The sequence below is a fragment of the Mirounga angustirostris genome, unplaced genomic scaffold (assembly GCF_029215605.1).
Source record: "Mirounga angustirostris isolate CCGP_5_RB_7025 unplaced genomic scaffold, mMirAng1.0.hap1 SCAF_7, whole genome shotgun sequence".
Classification (NCBI taxonomy): Eukaryota; Metazoa; Chordata; class Mammalia; order Carnivora; family Phocidae; genus Mirounga; species Mirounga angustirostris.
In genome coordinates, this window is record NW_026991715.1 from 78,787,652 (window position 1) to 78,802,595 (window position 14,944).

At 34.1% G+C, this 14,944-nt stretch overlaps 1 protein-coding gene across 1 annotated transcript in view; it reads right to left on the bottom strand.

Moving 5' to 3' along the window:
- ST8SIA4 (ST8 alpha-N-acetyl-neuraminide alpha-2,8-sialyltransferase 4) overlaps window positions 1–14,944 on the bottom strand; it is a 100,808-nt gene that overhangs the window by 72,793 nt on the left and 13,071 nt on the right. Inside the window, exon 3 of the mRNA XM_045899237.3 lies at window positions 10,379–10,636. Coding sequence (XP_045755193.1) covers window positions 10,379–10,636 — 258 coding nt within the window. The remainder of the gene's footprint in view (window positions 1–10,378; window positions 10,637–14,944) is intronic.

The following is a 14,944-nucleotide window of genomic DNA, read 5'->3' on the forward strand; positions in this document are numbered from 1 at the left end:
GAACCGAATAGTAGAATGGTCCCAAACTCTATCTATTCCAAGACCATGGAAATTATTTGTCTTTATGCTTACTGGTCTCTTTGCCTTAGATTCCTCTTTTCCACTTGTTGAATGACAAATCATCCAGATGTACCATGATTTACTTATGTTTTTTTTGTCATGCTTACAAAATGCCTTGATACATAAGCAATTGTTCGTTTTTGGATAGATTTCTATAACTGGAAATAGTGACTAAAGGAATACATTATTTATAAGGTTTGGTAGACATTATCAATCTGATTTTGGGAATAGTTGTATCAATTTACATAATTAAAAGCATTTCACAGGAGTGCCAATATCGACACAACTTTGCACTTAATATTAAGAGTTTTAAAAATCCTTGCTAGATTGATAGATGAGAAATTGTATCTGTTCAAAATAATGTGTTTTAGAGAATGGGGTAAGCATTTTAAGACAACATTTTAAAATTTAAAATAGTTAATCACTGTCATTTCCATTTAAAAAAATTATCTCTTCTAGATAAAATCTTTTTATCCAAGGAATTATATGGTTGGGAAAAAAAAGTTAGAGCCTCACTTCAGATCACAATCCATAATGAAGTCCATATTTGGTTTTAAATTAAATTTTAAAAATCATAAAAAATTATAAATATAATAAAATGGAATTTTCATTTTTACTTAGAACATAAATTTTATGATTAAAATCAATAGAAATCACAAAGGTAATTAGTTTTGTATAAGCTATAAAATTTCATAAATCCAAAATATGAATAAAATAGTAAGTAAAAATATGGTAGAAATTAAATGGAGCAAATATTGCATATGTAGTGGAACTATCCCTAAAATATTAAGTGGTTATTTTAATCAAAATGAATTTTTAAAAATCTTTCTAATGCCTTGGACCTGGCTCACTACCAGAAACTTAACTGTTTGTAGTTAACATACTTGAGTTAAGGACAAACATATTTTCTGCCAAAGTGGAGAAGAAAGAATTAAGGCCATTTTCAGGAACACACAGAAAAGCAGAAATTTTTTTTTTCTTTCCCAGAAAAGAGTTTATTTTGCTATAAGGAATTAGCATTCATAGAAGGTCAAGAGGATGATTTAAAGTTTGCCATAAATTACCCACTAGTATAGAATCAAGAACTGATTGAGTTATAAAAATGCATGTATCGGGGTGCCTGGGTGGCTCAGTCGTTAAGCGTCTGCCTTCGGCTCAGGTCATGATCCCGGGGTCCTGGGATCGAGCCCAGCATCGGGCTCCATGCTCTGCGGGGAAGCCTGCTTCTCCCTCTCTCACTCCCCCTGCTTGCGTTCCCTCTCTCGCTATGTCTCTCTCTGTCAAATAAATAAAATCTTAAAAAAAAAAAAAATTGCATTGTATCAGTCAAGGAAAGTCAATTCCTCCATCTTTTTCTTTTTTGAAACATACCATCCCTTTTCTTAGGAAGGTAGATCATTATAAAGTAAAACATTTTTATCTTATTGCTTTAGTTTCCTGAAGAAATATGTCTTCACTACAATTATTCCTAATATTATACAGTCAGATTTGACAGACACTCATATCTGAGAAGAGTTCCTGTTTCTTTGCATTCCATATTTTCTTTATGTAATTCAGTGTCAACTGTGTACATATTTGATAAATTTGGAGAAAGTATATCTTCTTGTTTATATCAGACAATGAGAATTTGCATTTCTAGTCAATGGCCATAGCTATTAGGAAATGCAGTGACAAATTTAATTTTCAACTACAACACTTAAACAAGATGTGCTTTAGTATCATTCATACTAAGCTTTACAGTTTATCCATCTCTCTACTATATTTCCCAACTGATACTTAGAATAACATTTTGAAATAATAGGTCTATATTATTATTATCACTGGACAGTGGAAATAATGATGTTTAGATATTTATCCAATATGATGCTTCTATTAATTACCAGGAACCCAGCTTTTTGACTCCCAATATCTAGGGCATTTCACTATACTACTATTCATATTTCTGTATTTTCTTTTTAATTGTAAGGGTTTAAATGATCTTTACTTACATATGACTCCTCTTACATATTAATTTTGAAATTCAGTGTACAATAATATATGAACACAAACCAGATTTTTCTTGAGTCCTACATTCTTTCACTCCATAAATAAATAGCATATACCTCAACATATCAATTTTGCCACTAAATCCTGAAGATACAGGCTAAATAAATTAAACATATTGGGACTTCCAGCTTGCCTAGAGCTTAATGTCCACATATACTGAGATGTCCAATACATCTCCAACCTTAATACACATAAAAATCACCAGAGCACTGTGATCAAATGCCCATTCTGACTCAGCAGGTTTGGTACAAGTTCTGAGATTCTGTAGTTCTAACAGACTTCCAGGTGATGCCAACATTGGCAGATCAGAACTACAATTTGAGTAGCCAGATTTACTTATATAAATATATATACAAATATAGGTAGGTAGATAATTTTAATTGATCCCTCATTGTTAGTTTTATATTTTTAGGAAAAAAAATATGAACCAATAGGAAATTAGGAGTGAGTTGGTCAAGCATGGCAGGAACTAAGTATGATGATTAACAAAGGAGAAACCAAGCCAATAGAAGACAGTGACCTAAGCTGGAGGGAAGACGGGGACAGTATAAAACAGAGAAAAGGAGGTATCAAGAAAAGAATAAATGAACAAAATTAAATTTGAAATTCCAACTAGCCCGAACAGAAAAAGTGTTTTATAGCTCTTAGTTAACCATTTCTGAATCACTTAAGTCATACTCATGATTCTTAGCATCTCTGTTTAAGCACAGTGAGGAGCTGCATATCATGGTCAAAAAGTAACAGTTGCAGGTTGCAACTGTTAATTAACTCCTCCCTCAGAGGCTTCCACGTACCGCCAAAGGTAGTACAGAGTGGGACCATATTTACTTCTATCAGACTGGACATATTCTCTCTTCTATGAAAAACCAGTAGGGATGGGTTGCCTGATATTTCCCTCAATCACTAGACAACCCAGAAACAGGAAAGAATGCACATTTTCCCACACCAAGGGGAGAAGATTACAGAAGATGGAATGAGGGTTTGTTCTCCACCATCTCTCATTATCAATATTAAGAAATACCCGAATTTTTTTTTGTCATTAGAAAATCACTATTGCTAAGCTCAAAATTCTTGAGTATAGACAGCACAAATATTAGAACGTACTGTTTTGTAAATTCACATGGGAGTAAATTATCTGAAAAAATTGAAAAAATAACTTCAGAAAAATTTAAAAGCACTTTAAATATTGTTTTCCAGGGGCGCCTGGGTGGCTCAGTCGTTAAGCGTCTGCCTTCGGCTCAGGTCATGGTCCCAGGGTTCTGGGATCAAATCCTGCATCAGGCTCCCTGCTCTGCTGGAAGCCTGATTCTCCCTCTCCCACTCCCCCTGCTTGTGTTCCCTCTCTCGCGGTCTCTGTCAAATAAATAAATAAAATCTTTAAAAAAAATAATAAATATTGTTTTCCAAAATCCAAAACAATTTTTACTGCTTAATGTAAGATATACACTGTTCTAATAATTTTACTACACAAATTAAAAAAAAAAAAGGTTTAAAAGATACTTTTAAACAAGTAGTTTTCTAGACCTATTTTCCTTTGTCTATGATTATATATAAATGATATATATATATATGATATATACTGTCTTCTAAACTCTAAATTCTTGGAAGTTTACAGCATACTTTTAGATATGTACATGTGGAATAAACAGAGCAGAGATTTTGTAATTATTCCTGACCCCACACAGACAGGCCTCCTGCAAGAAGGAATGTAAAGATCATCATTCTGTAACTGTGTTCCATTCATGACTGGCCCATGATAGGCACTCATAAATGTTTGTAATGTAGTAAATTACTAGTACCTTTGAGAAAAAATTTAATGTTTACCTTTTAACACATTTTCATTTTAAATGACAATAAGAATAATACAAAACAAAGGTGTTTCAATGGGTAGTATTGTAGTTAATGTGGCACTTGGATGGGAGAAGAATTTGAGAAAATCATTTGTGGAAGCGTCTAAATTTCCTGTTTCTATAAATACTGGTACAAAAGAATGTTTCACAATTTTAAAACCACATATATTTTTCCTTCTTTGATCTACGTACATCATTAAAATGATGTTAGAAGTGTAACAGTAGCCAACTGAATATTTGGAATGTGTTTTTATTAATTAATAAAATAACGTTATTATTAGGCCTAAAATTGTACTTCCCTTTTCTTCAAAATGCCATAGATATAGATTTTATTTGAAGAGAAGACGAGCTTATCCCAGACAGGAAAAGAGAATATTGGAGATAAAATTATACATCGCACAGAAAATTCTTTCTGTACAGATCCTGGCCTGTGCCAACTCTATGGATGCAGAGGCACATAAAAAGAAGTCATAGTTTCCTCTGGTTCCAACATAGCAGATTGAGAATTCAAAATGCCTATATCCAGAGAAGTAGGTCTAATGAATAATATTAAAATAATATTTCCTTTCCTGCCATATGTGACAATGTGGATTGAGCTTGATGGTATTATGCTGAGTGAAGTCAGAGAAACACAAATACTGTATGGTATCACTTACATGTGGAATCAACAGATCAACAACAGATGTGGAATCTCTTATTTAAGTACATTTTCCTGTTATTTAAGAATATATTTTACCAATAAATTCAGTATTTAGTCAGTCATTAGTGAATCAAAACTAGGCTTTAACTTATTTTTCTATTTTTTTTTTTTACTTTAAACATCATATTGACCAGGGCTTTTAATTTGTGTAATATCCCACTGAAGCCAGCATTTAATTTAATTGATTAATTGATGATACAAACTGCCACCTAAAGGAGTATCTCTTTTAGGAGAGGAAATGCATGACAATGTGTGTGTGTGTGTTTGTATTTATGAATAGCTACCATTATATGTGTAAACATACAAATAGGCACTTTTCACAGGCTAATTTTAAAATACTTATGTGGGGCATTAGAAATAGCATTCTCCAAAATCATACTTCACAGGACAATAATGCCACATATATATGCCATGCCCTCCTCCCCCAATAGAACAACTGTTTGGAACAATAGATACCTGTTGGCATATAATAATGCACTGGTACATAATTAAGCAAAAAAGATAACATTTTATTCCTATAAAGTCCTTTTGAAAAAACTAAAGATGAAGTTTAAAATTTAATTAATGTCAAATGAAGATTTTCTCTAAAAATAATGCTTTGGTTTATTAAGTTAGAGGTCAAGTTGAATGTAATACCTAGATGAACCTGATCCTTGAGGGGTCACAGAACTAATTACTGCCTTCTGCAAGCAGACCAGCATAATTTAGCTCTCTCTTAACAAACTTACTAACAGGAGAAGTGGGAAACAAACAACCTGGGAACACAGGCTATACATGTAATCAAATAACAAAAACTATATTTAGATATGCAGATACACATGCAGTACATTTCTAGGAAGGTGAGAACCTTGAAAGATTCTGAAGATTGTTACTAAAATTTGTAGCGACTTCAACCAGTTTGATATGGGTGGGAAACTATTTCAAGGAGTAAGGCTCTGATTGTGTTTTTAAGAAAAAGTCCTTCATGGTGTTCTAGGGTAAGAGACATGTGTACAATAATGAATGGCCAAACATACTTGGGGAAGGAAAACGTATTCAAGACATAGATGATGAGGCAGAATTCCATGAGGAAGAGAAGAGCTTTAGGAAGGACTGAAGTTTGGTATAATGATATGTCATTGAAAACTATTGTGTCCATGAGACTCAAATGAATGAATTCCCCAAATAGCTATTATACAACCAAGATTATTTTCCTATAGAGATTATTTGATTCTAATCATAAGTGGATTCCTGCTAAAGTTTTCCTCATAAAATCAGAAACCTTATCCTAAAATCAGAAATATTTCCCCAGTACATACTTTAATCTAGAATATTCCAACTTCTATTTTTGGAAGCTAGTAAAAAATAGGAGTAAAATAAAACAAAAGTAATTATGGTGATAATTTTCATGTCTTCATTAGGATGATTATCCTCATTTTTTATACTTCTTGGTAACTCCATAATACAGCTGTAAACTTAAAGGATTGGTCATTATTTTGTTCTTGTTAAATAAGCTTCAAAAATAATTATAGCTTAGTAAAGTATAAATAACCTCTTGAAGTTCTATTCCTAAAAACACTCCACCATTTGCAAATGCTCAAACACCAGTAAGTGACTTGCAACAGGTAGATAATAAAGTTCTGGAGATATAATGCACAACATAGTGACTATAGTGAATAATACTGTATTATAGATTTTAAAGTTGCTAAAATACTAGGTCTTAATTGTTCTTACTATAAGAAAGAAGTGGTAATTATGTGAATTGACAGAAGTGTTAAGACTACAGTCTTAATTTCAGAATCAGAAGTGGGGCTGAACCCAGTAAGTTACATAGATCCCAGAGTTAAAGCTTAAAGCGATGTAAGAACAAGGAGTCAGTCACATGTAGATCCTGTATTAACAAACTTGAAAATTCTCTTCTTTACACTGCAACAATTTCCACTTCTGCTGTAAAATCTTTACTTCATTTTTCCTGACCTCTGATTTTTAGCCTCTTCAGAAATTCTACAAGCCTTAGTTTTTCTTTCTTTTTTCTTCTTCTTCTTCTTCTTTTTTTTTTTTTTTTTTGGTAAGATCATCTTATCAGAGAGAGAGAGCACAAGCAGGGGGAGTGGCAGGCAGAGGGAGAAGCAGGTTCTCCTCTGAGCAGAGAGCCCAATGCATGACTCAATCCCAGGACCCTGGGATCATGACCTGAGCCAAAGGCAGACGCTTAACTGACTGAGCCACCCAGGTGCCCTAGCCTTAGTTTTCTTTCACAACCATCTTCACACAGACTTCAATGTTCAGAGCTCATTACTTTCATTTCCATTGTCATTCCCTAATTAAATATTTTTACCTCCTCTTTGGACACAATTTTGTTTGCATATCTACATGTTGACAGAGTTCCCCCCAACTCAGTCCAATCAATATAATGGTTCAGGTTTTTAAAGGCTCAACTGATGTATAATCAATCTCTGATCCTGCATCCAATTGAGAAAAGGTAAAATAATAAAGTGTTTGTAGTTATATTCACTGTTATGAAATGTATTCACCTGATAGTGTTCTATTATAATTTTCATGGCTATTACTGTTTTACGAAAAAAAATTGCCTATTTATGATTAATACTTATTAATTATATTTATTTTTAAGACTGTATTTCAAAAAAATTCTTTCAAGATCTATACTTTCACAGGCTGAATTCCAGCATAACCTCAAGACTCCAGGTAATCAACATAGCAAATCAGTATACTTTCCTAGCTATCTTTTTTTTTTTTTTACAAAACTGCAAATAGGGGCGCCTGGGTGGCTCAGTTGCTTAAGCAACTGCCTTCGGCTCAGGTCATGGTCCCGGAGTCCTGGGATCGAGTTCCACATCAGGCTCCCGGCTCGGCGGGGAGCCTGCTTCTCCCTCTGACCCTCTCCCGTCTCATGCTGTTTCTCTCTCGCTCGCTCTCTAATAAATAAATAAATAAAATCTTAAAAAAAAAAAAAAAACTGCAAATAGTTTATAAATCTTTATCTCTCCAAACAATGGTGTCTTTTATCTCTTAAAATCCTTCTGGAGGCTCTGCCCCAGGCCCTCAGGGTCAGTACCTTACAGATCACCTTTAGGACTGAAAAGCTCCACTGGGAAAAAAACAGGAGTTCTATGAGTTTTAAGTTTTACTCACATATTAATGAGATATTTCGTTAGAACAAATACTACTTATTGTGTATATATCAAGCACTAAGGCAGGTTTATTTTTAATTCTCTGATTTTTCAAAGTAGGTATTTTTATCTTCTTTTAATAGTTGAGCAAACTGGGTTTTAGGCAGATTAGTGGACTCACCTACAACCACAAAATTAAGAGTTTGTATTTTAACAGTGATCTGCCTGATTTAAAAACTCAATCGCAGCTTGCATTCCCACCAACAGTGTAGGAGGGTTCCCCTTTGTCCGCATCCCTGGAGGTTCCTCAAAAAGTCGAAAATAGAGCTACCATATGACCCAGCAATTGCACTATTGGGTATTTACCCCAAAGATACAAATGTAGGGATCCAAAGGGGTATGTGCACCCCGATGTTTATAGCAGCAATGGCCACAATAGCCAAACTGTGGAAAGAGCCAAGATGTCCACTGACAGATGAATGGATAAAGAAGAGGTGGTATATATATACAATGGAATATTACGCAGCTATCAAAAGGAATGAAATCTTGCCATTTGCAACGACGTGGATGGAACTGGAGGGTATTATGCTGAGCAAAATAAGTCAATCAGAGAAAGACATGTATCATATGATCTCACTGATACGAGGAATTCTTAATCGCAGGAAACAAACTGAGTGTTGTTGGAGTGGGGGGTGGGGTGGGAGGGATGGGCTGACTGGGTGATAGACACTGGGGAGGGTATGTGCTATGGTGAGCGCTGTGAATTGCATAAGACTTGAATCACAGACCTGTACCTCTGAAACAAATAATACATTATATGTTAAAAAAAATAAAAGAAGATAGCAGGAGGGGGAAGAATGAAGGTGGGGAATCAGAGGGGGAGATGAACCATGAGAGACTATGGACTCTGAAAACAAACTGAGGGTTCTAGGGGGGAGTGGGGTGGGGGGATGGGTTACCCTGGTGATGGGTATTAAGGAAGGCACGTATTGAATGGAGCACTGCGTGTTATACGCAAACAATGAATCATGGAACACTACATCAAAAACTAATGATATAATGTATGGTGATTAACATAACATAAAAAAAAAAAAAAGCTCAATCCCATTTTACTGTGGTGGCTCTTAACCAGTGCTGTATATTTCAATTGCCTGGGGGAAACGTTTAAAACTGAAACTTACTTAAATTAAGTTTTAATCAACATATATACAATTAAGAAAAACCAAAATAATACTGTTAGACTGGTAGTGAAAGACAGCAATCTTCCACCTTTTCTCTACCCATCTCCGACTTCTTTCTCCAGAGACAACCACTTCTTTCTTAGCTTTTTAAATAATGTGTTGATACTGCTTTACTGACCTCTCTGTATTAGATCTTGACTGATTTTTCCCCATTACACACACCTTTCCCCTCTCCAATCCCCTCAATATTACACAATCATTTTTTGTTGTATTAGTATTCAGTTTTACATAATTATGACTGACTTTATATGACTAGTATTATTCGCAATAGAAGAATGCAGTGTAGTTCCTGAAAAACTTTGAATTTTCCTGTTTCATTATGGATTTGTTTCCTTAATTTTTAAAAAATTTGCAGACCACCAATTCATCCTCAGACTCTGAAAAACTAAAAATCTCGCTCTTTACATCTATTTCATATTTCAACATATATACTTCATTCATTCAGCAAATTTTCCTGAAGAACTAAAAAAAGCCAAAAAAAAAATGTCCAGATGCATGAATTGTAAATGAAAAACTAGTATCTATGATTTCATCACAATCCCATTTCTATTGCTGTTTCTTTCAGTTAATCTAAAGTTAACCAAACACATGACTCATCAAACATCTGCTGACCATCAGTGAAAAACAGGTATGTTTAATTATGTGAGAAAACTCAAAAACTAAAATATACTAACATACACAAATACCACATAAAAGAATAATGCAGAGAATTTGGTGCAAGATATCAAATGTAAACTTATGTATATACTTTTTAAAAACTTGCTTTATGAACTTGTTATATTCTTAGAATCTGCTAAATAATTGTCATTAAAAGGGTAAAATTACTTACATCTATTACATCATTACATAGAAATGTTCATAATCTTTATGAATAAATGAATACAATTTATTGTATATAAAAAGGATTGCAAATATAATCAATTAAGTGGATTAAATAAATTAATCCATTCACTAATATAAAAATTAACTATTAATTAATAATTAACTATTAACTGTATTATTGAATGAATTAATTAATATTAAATTAATGGACATAAAGAAAAACTATTAATAAAAGTCATTTTCCTGTGTATTAAATCTAATAGAATTGTCATTTGGCAAAAAAAAAAAAAAAAAAAAAAAAACCTCTGGTGTGAATCTTACTGCTATAATAAAATCACCTTTCCTTTCAATGATACTATAATTTTAATTTTATATCCCAGGGTAAATGTAAATTTGGACACCACACAGAAAAACATATCATAAGTAAGTATTTGAGCTTTCAGTAATCCTTAATGTTAATATTAGCCTTACACATTTCTGTCAGTTTTCCACACCCCAGTAAAACATCTTGGAAAAAATTACAATCTTTAGGAACAGAAGAAAGCTCACCTTATTACAAAATTGTGACTGTCAATCTCCTTTCCACATTCACTATCTAGCAGAATGCCAGAATTCCCAACAACTGCACAGGTCTTAAATCTGCGATTTTTCATTGGTGAAACTTCAGGTAGGAGGCTGTGGAGATCCTGAGAAATATTTAGTGTCCGACGCCTGTCTAGCACATAGTGTATGACATCACCAGGCTTAAAACTGCTCTTGACCACTGAGACATCTCTTTCTGCATCTAGGAAACGAAGAATGTTCTTCCTATATGGAAATGCAAGCAAAGTTTTCCATTAATGACAACACATCCAAGAACTGGTGATATCATGTACAAAGTAACATATGATAAAATGTAAATTGGTACACTACGAATCTTAAATTGTCAGGTGGTAATTAAACCAACCAATTAAGTAGATTCTATTGATACTGAATTTGTTCTTAAAAAAATCATTTGCTTATAGTTTCTCAATGATTTGGTAAATAAATATAGTATATACATCTATTTATAGAGTGAAAAAAGATACAAAAAATTTAGTTTATTCTGGTGCAGCCACTGTGGAAAACAGTATGGAGGTTCCTCAAAAAATGAAAAAAATAACTACTATCCAGCAATTGCACTACTAGGTATTTACCCAAAGGATACAAAAATACTTACTCAAAGGGGCACATACACCCCACTGTTTATAGACACTGTCACCAATAGCCAAATTATGGAAAGAGCCCAAATGTCCATCCACTGATAAATGGATAAAGAATAAAGATGTGATAGATACACTCAGCCATCAAAAAGAATAAAATCCTGCCATTTGCAACAAGGTGGATGGAGCTAGAGTATATTATGCTAAGCAAAATCAGTCAGAGAAAGACAAATACCATATGATTTCACTCATATGTGGAATTTAAGAAACAAAACAGATGAACATAGGGGAAGGGGGAAAAAAAAGAGGGAGGCAAACCCATAAGAGAATCTTAACTATATAGAACAAATTGAGGGTTGCTAGAGGGGAGGTGGGCAGGGAGATGGGCTAAATGGGTGATGGGTATTAAAAGAGGGCACTTGTGATGAGCACTGGGTGTTACATATAAGTGATGAACCACTAGATTCTACTCCTGAAACCAATATTACACTATATGTTAACTAAAGACAATTTAAATAAAAACTTGAAGAAAAAAATAAGAAAAATTAGTTTATTAAATAAAATGAAAATACCGTGAATTGACTTTGCATAACTAGATATTCTGCTAGCTTTAATTAATTCTCTATAGTCATTTTGTTTTGTTCAGTGTTGTCTTGTTAAGGTAAATAGAAATAAAATGGTTTGGAATTATATCTTACTTAACTCTATGAAAAGGATTAAACTTCCCAATAAATTTATATACATTAATCCAAATCATGTGTATATTACAATTATTTGAAGAAGAATAAGACTATAGTATATGAAAGCCCTTTGAAGCTCAAGAATCCAGGAAGAAAAATGGGTATGTTAGGGGAAAAAATGGATAGATAGAACACCACACTATGCCCGGCAGAGATAGCTAATTGTTCTTTAGTGTTCTTCCTTCCAGTCTTCCTTTTAGTATTTGAATCTTCTAAGTTTTACTCAGGCACATGACTCCTCAGCTAGAAAATTTGCAAGTTTCCAAACTCAAGTGCAGCTGGTTTTGGTCATGTGCGTTTTCTTACGTGGGATAATGTGCATGGATATACAAGAGAGAAATAAACTTCCAACATGTTTGATCCATTGTATTTTAAGATAGCACTCTTTTTTGATGGAAGCTTAGCCTATCCCATACATAATAAAGAAACTGATAACAGATGTGAGATGCTGTATAAACAAATATGTAAATGCTAAGTTAGATGATGGAAAATGAAAATAAAGCTATAGCTGGCTGGAAAGCTAGCGACCTTGGCATGATATAGCAAAGCACCTAATAAAATGATGGTCTGCAATAATTTTGGAGTCAAATCCTATATCTAATAAGCCTGTTGCTCTTGGAGAAATGGTTAAAAAGAGTTTCTATGCTGTTTTATGTTAGTTGCTCCTTCTAGCAAGGCAATAGAAGATGCAAAATCAGGCATGAAATAGCCAAGTTGCAAGCTCAGAAGGAAAGGAATATCTCTGGCAATGGCCTGTATGTAAACTGTGTGAAAGTCTGGAAATTGGGACCTCCAAAATGTTTCTAATACCCCACTTAGCAAGAGATACAACTGTAGATCAGAGCCATTCCAGGAACAAGAGTCATCCTTCCTATGTAAGTTTATAGATTCAAATGAGTTAGGAGGGAAATTAAGGGAAAGAGGGTTAGGCTAGAATAGAGGAGACTCAGAGGCTGAAGAACTGTTCAGAAGAAACCTTTGGGTGCAGTTATTTATACCAGTAATTAAGTACAAGGAAATGGCCCAGGAGCCTACTAAGTTTGTGAGGGAAATATATGGCCAAAGAAACTATGAGCCTTCCTACAGAAATCTGACTTCACCTCATCCTCAAGCTACCAAACATATACCAGCTAGAAGCAATCTGAGAAAGCTCTCTCTAGACTGGAAATTGGATATTAGTTACCGAAGTGCTCGTATTGTGAGCTTGTATTTTCAGAGTGCTAAAAACAATACCATTATTATAACATTTAAGATATGACAAACATGTTTTCCTTTGGTGCTATTACTGTTTAAGCTCTACTGCATTCATAAACGCTATTACTGAGCACAATATGACCTACTCCCATTACTCCACCAAAAGGGCAATTCTCCCAATCACACTTACAAGCCAGAAGCATGACTAGCAAGAAGGGATGGAAAATAACCTAAATCTTTATTTTTGTTTAATTTTGGTTTGCTTTAAATAGGTCCCAGTTCAATTGTAGTCTTATTAGAAAACCAGTTGACTGAAAACTTTGTTTGACCAGGTTTGATACACAAGGGATATGTTCATTAACTCTCTGGAAAAGAAAATATTTTTTGAATTTTTTTATTCAATCAGAATATCAGGTTTGTAAGTAGAATTTATAGATGAAAATCTGTATAAATGCCCTACAAATGAAACTTAAAAATTAATAGTAATGCTATCAGGCACCATAACAGTTCATATTAACAAAGTACAGATTACATATGAAGACAATTGCCAGAGAAATCAGCAACTTTCGGGTGTGTGAACTGCAGAAAACTGACAAGTCTCTCCTTATGTTAAGCACATATAATTCTTTGCAAAAGTTATCTAGTACCAAGAACAGCAATCCATAGAAACTTTTGTACATACTTATTAACTACCACTTGTTTGTTTGGGGAAAAAATGTAGTAATGCCTGACACCTGTATTTCAAAAAAAATCTCATTTCCTGTGGAAATGACAAGGCTGGCTCTAAAATAAAAGCTGCACGGATGTGGTCAAATCGCCAAACTAGCTGCTATTATAATTTTCCTTTGAACATAGTTTAAAGGTAGTGTTATAGATACTTGAAGATGTAACTCACAAGTAGTGAAATGTTTCCAAGTGTGATGTGAATAGACCAGATATCCAAATTTGAAAGAAGACTTTTTAACTTGGAAATCCAAAAGGGGAAAACACCTTTATTCACGAAACAAGCTAACACTCAAATGCTTGTCAACTGATAGTACAAGGGACTTTCCAATAACAGAACCTTTGCTGTGTTATAGAAATTTAACAACAAAATACTTTAAACATAGGTCTTTTACATTCCTGAGTATAATAGAACATCTTTAATTTGTTCACTCTTAGTGAAAATTGATATAAAAAAGTGGACAATGAGTTCAGCGAAATTTCAGGGGTGCCTTTGTGGCTCAGTTGGTTAAGCGTGTGCCTTGGGCTGAGGTCATGACACCAGGGTCCTGAGATTGAGCCCTGTGTAGGGTTCCCTATTTAGTGGGGAGCCTGCTTCTCCCTCTCCCTCTGCCCCTCCCCGGGCTTGTGCTCTCTTTCTCTCTCAAATAAATAAATAAAATCTTTAAAGAAAAAAAAAAGTTTAGCGAAATTTCAAAAGATACCACATTGCCTAACTCTTGAGATAAACGGCATAATTATTAAACTCAGATAATACTATGTGTTCTTCCAAAACTGTTTTATAGGCTCAACAATTGTTTATTCTGTTAGAGCAGTATTTGTGTTTTTAAACTGAAAGAAGGGTGAAAGGAAACCTTGAATGTCTCCAGTAAGTTCTTTTTCTTATATTGAACTAAACTTTTAGTTTCCATCTTAGGGCTTACATCTATGCATGGAAAATTATCTGAGCTAAGATTCCTGGTGTAGGATTCAAGAAAAACTGAAAATAATTACTCTGAGTTAGCAGTATTGTGGCTTCAGTGCTTAATATTTTTTTTTTTTTTGGAAACAGTGAGGAAAGGTTAGGGTTTTTTTCCTCCCTAGCAAGCTGTAGGCATTTTTTATTTTATTTTTTATTTTTTTTTAAGACTTTTAATTATTGAAAGAGATAGAGAGGGCGCCTGGGTGGCTCAGTTGGTTAAGCGACTGCCTTCAGCTCAGGTCATGATCCCGGAGTCCCTGGATCGAGTCCCGCATCGGGCTCCCTGCTCAGCGGGGAGTCTGCTTCTCCCTCTGAC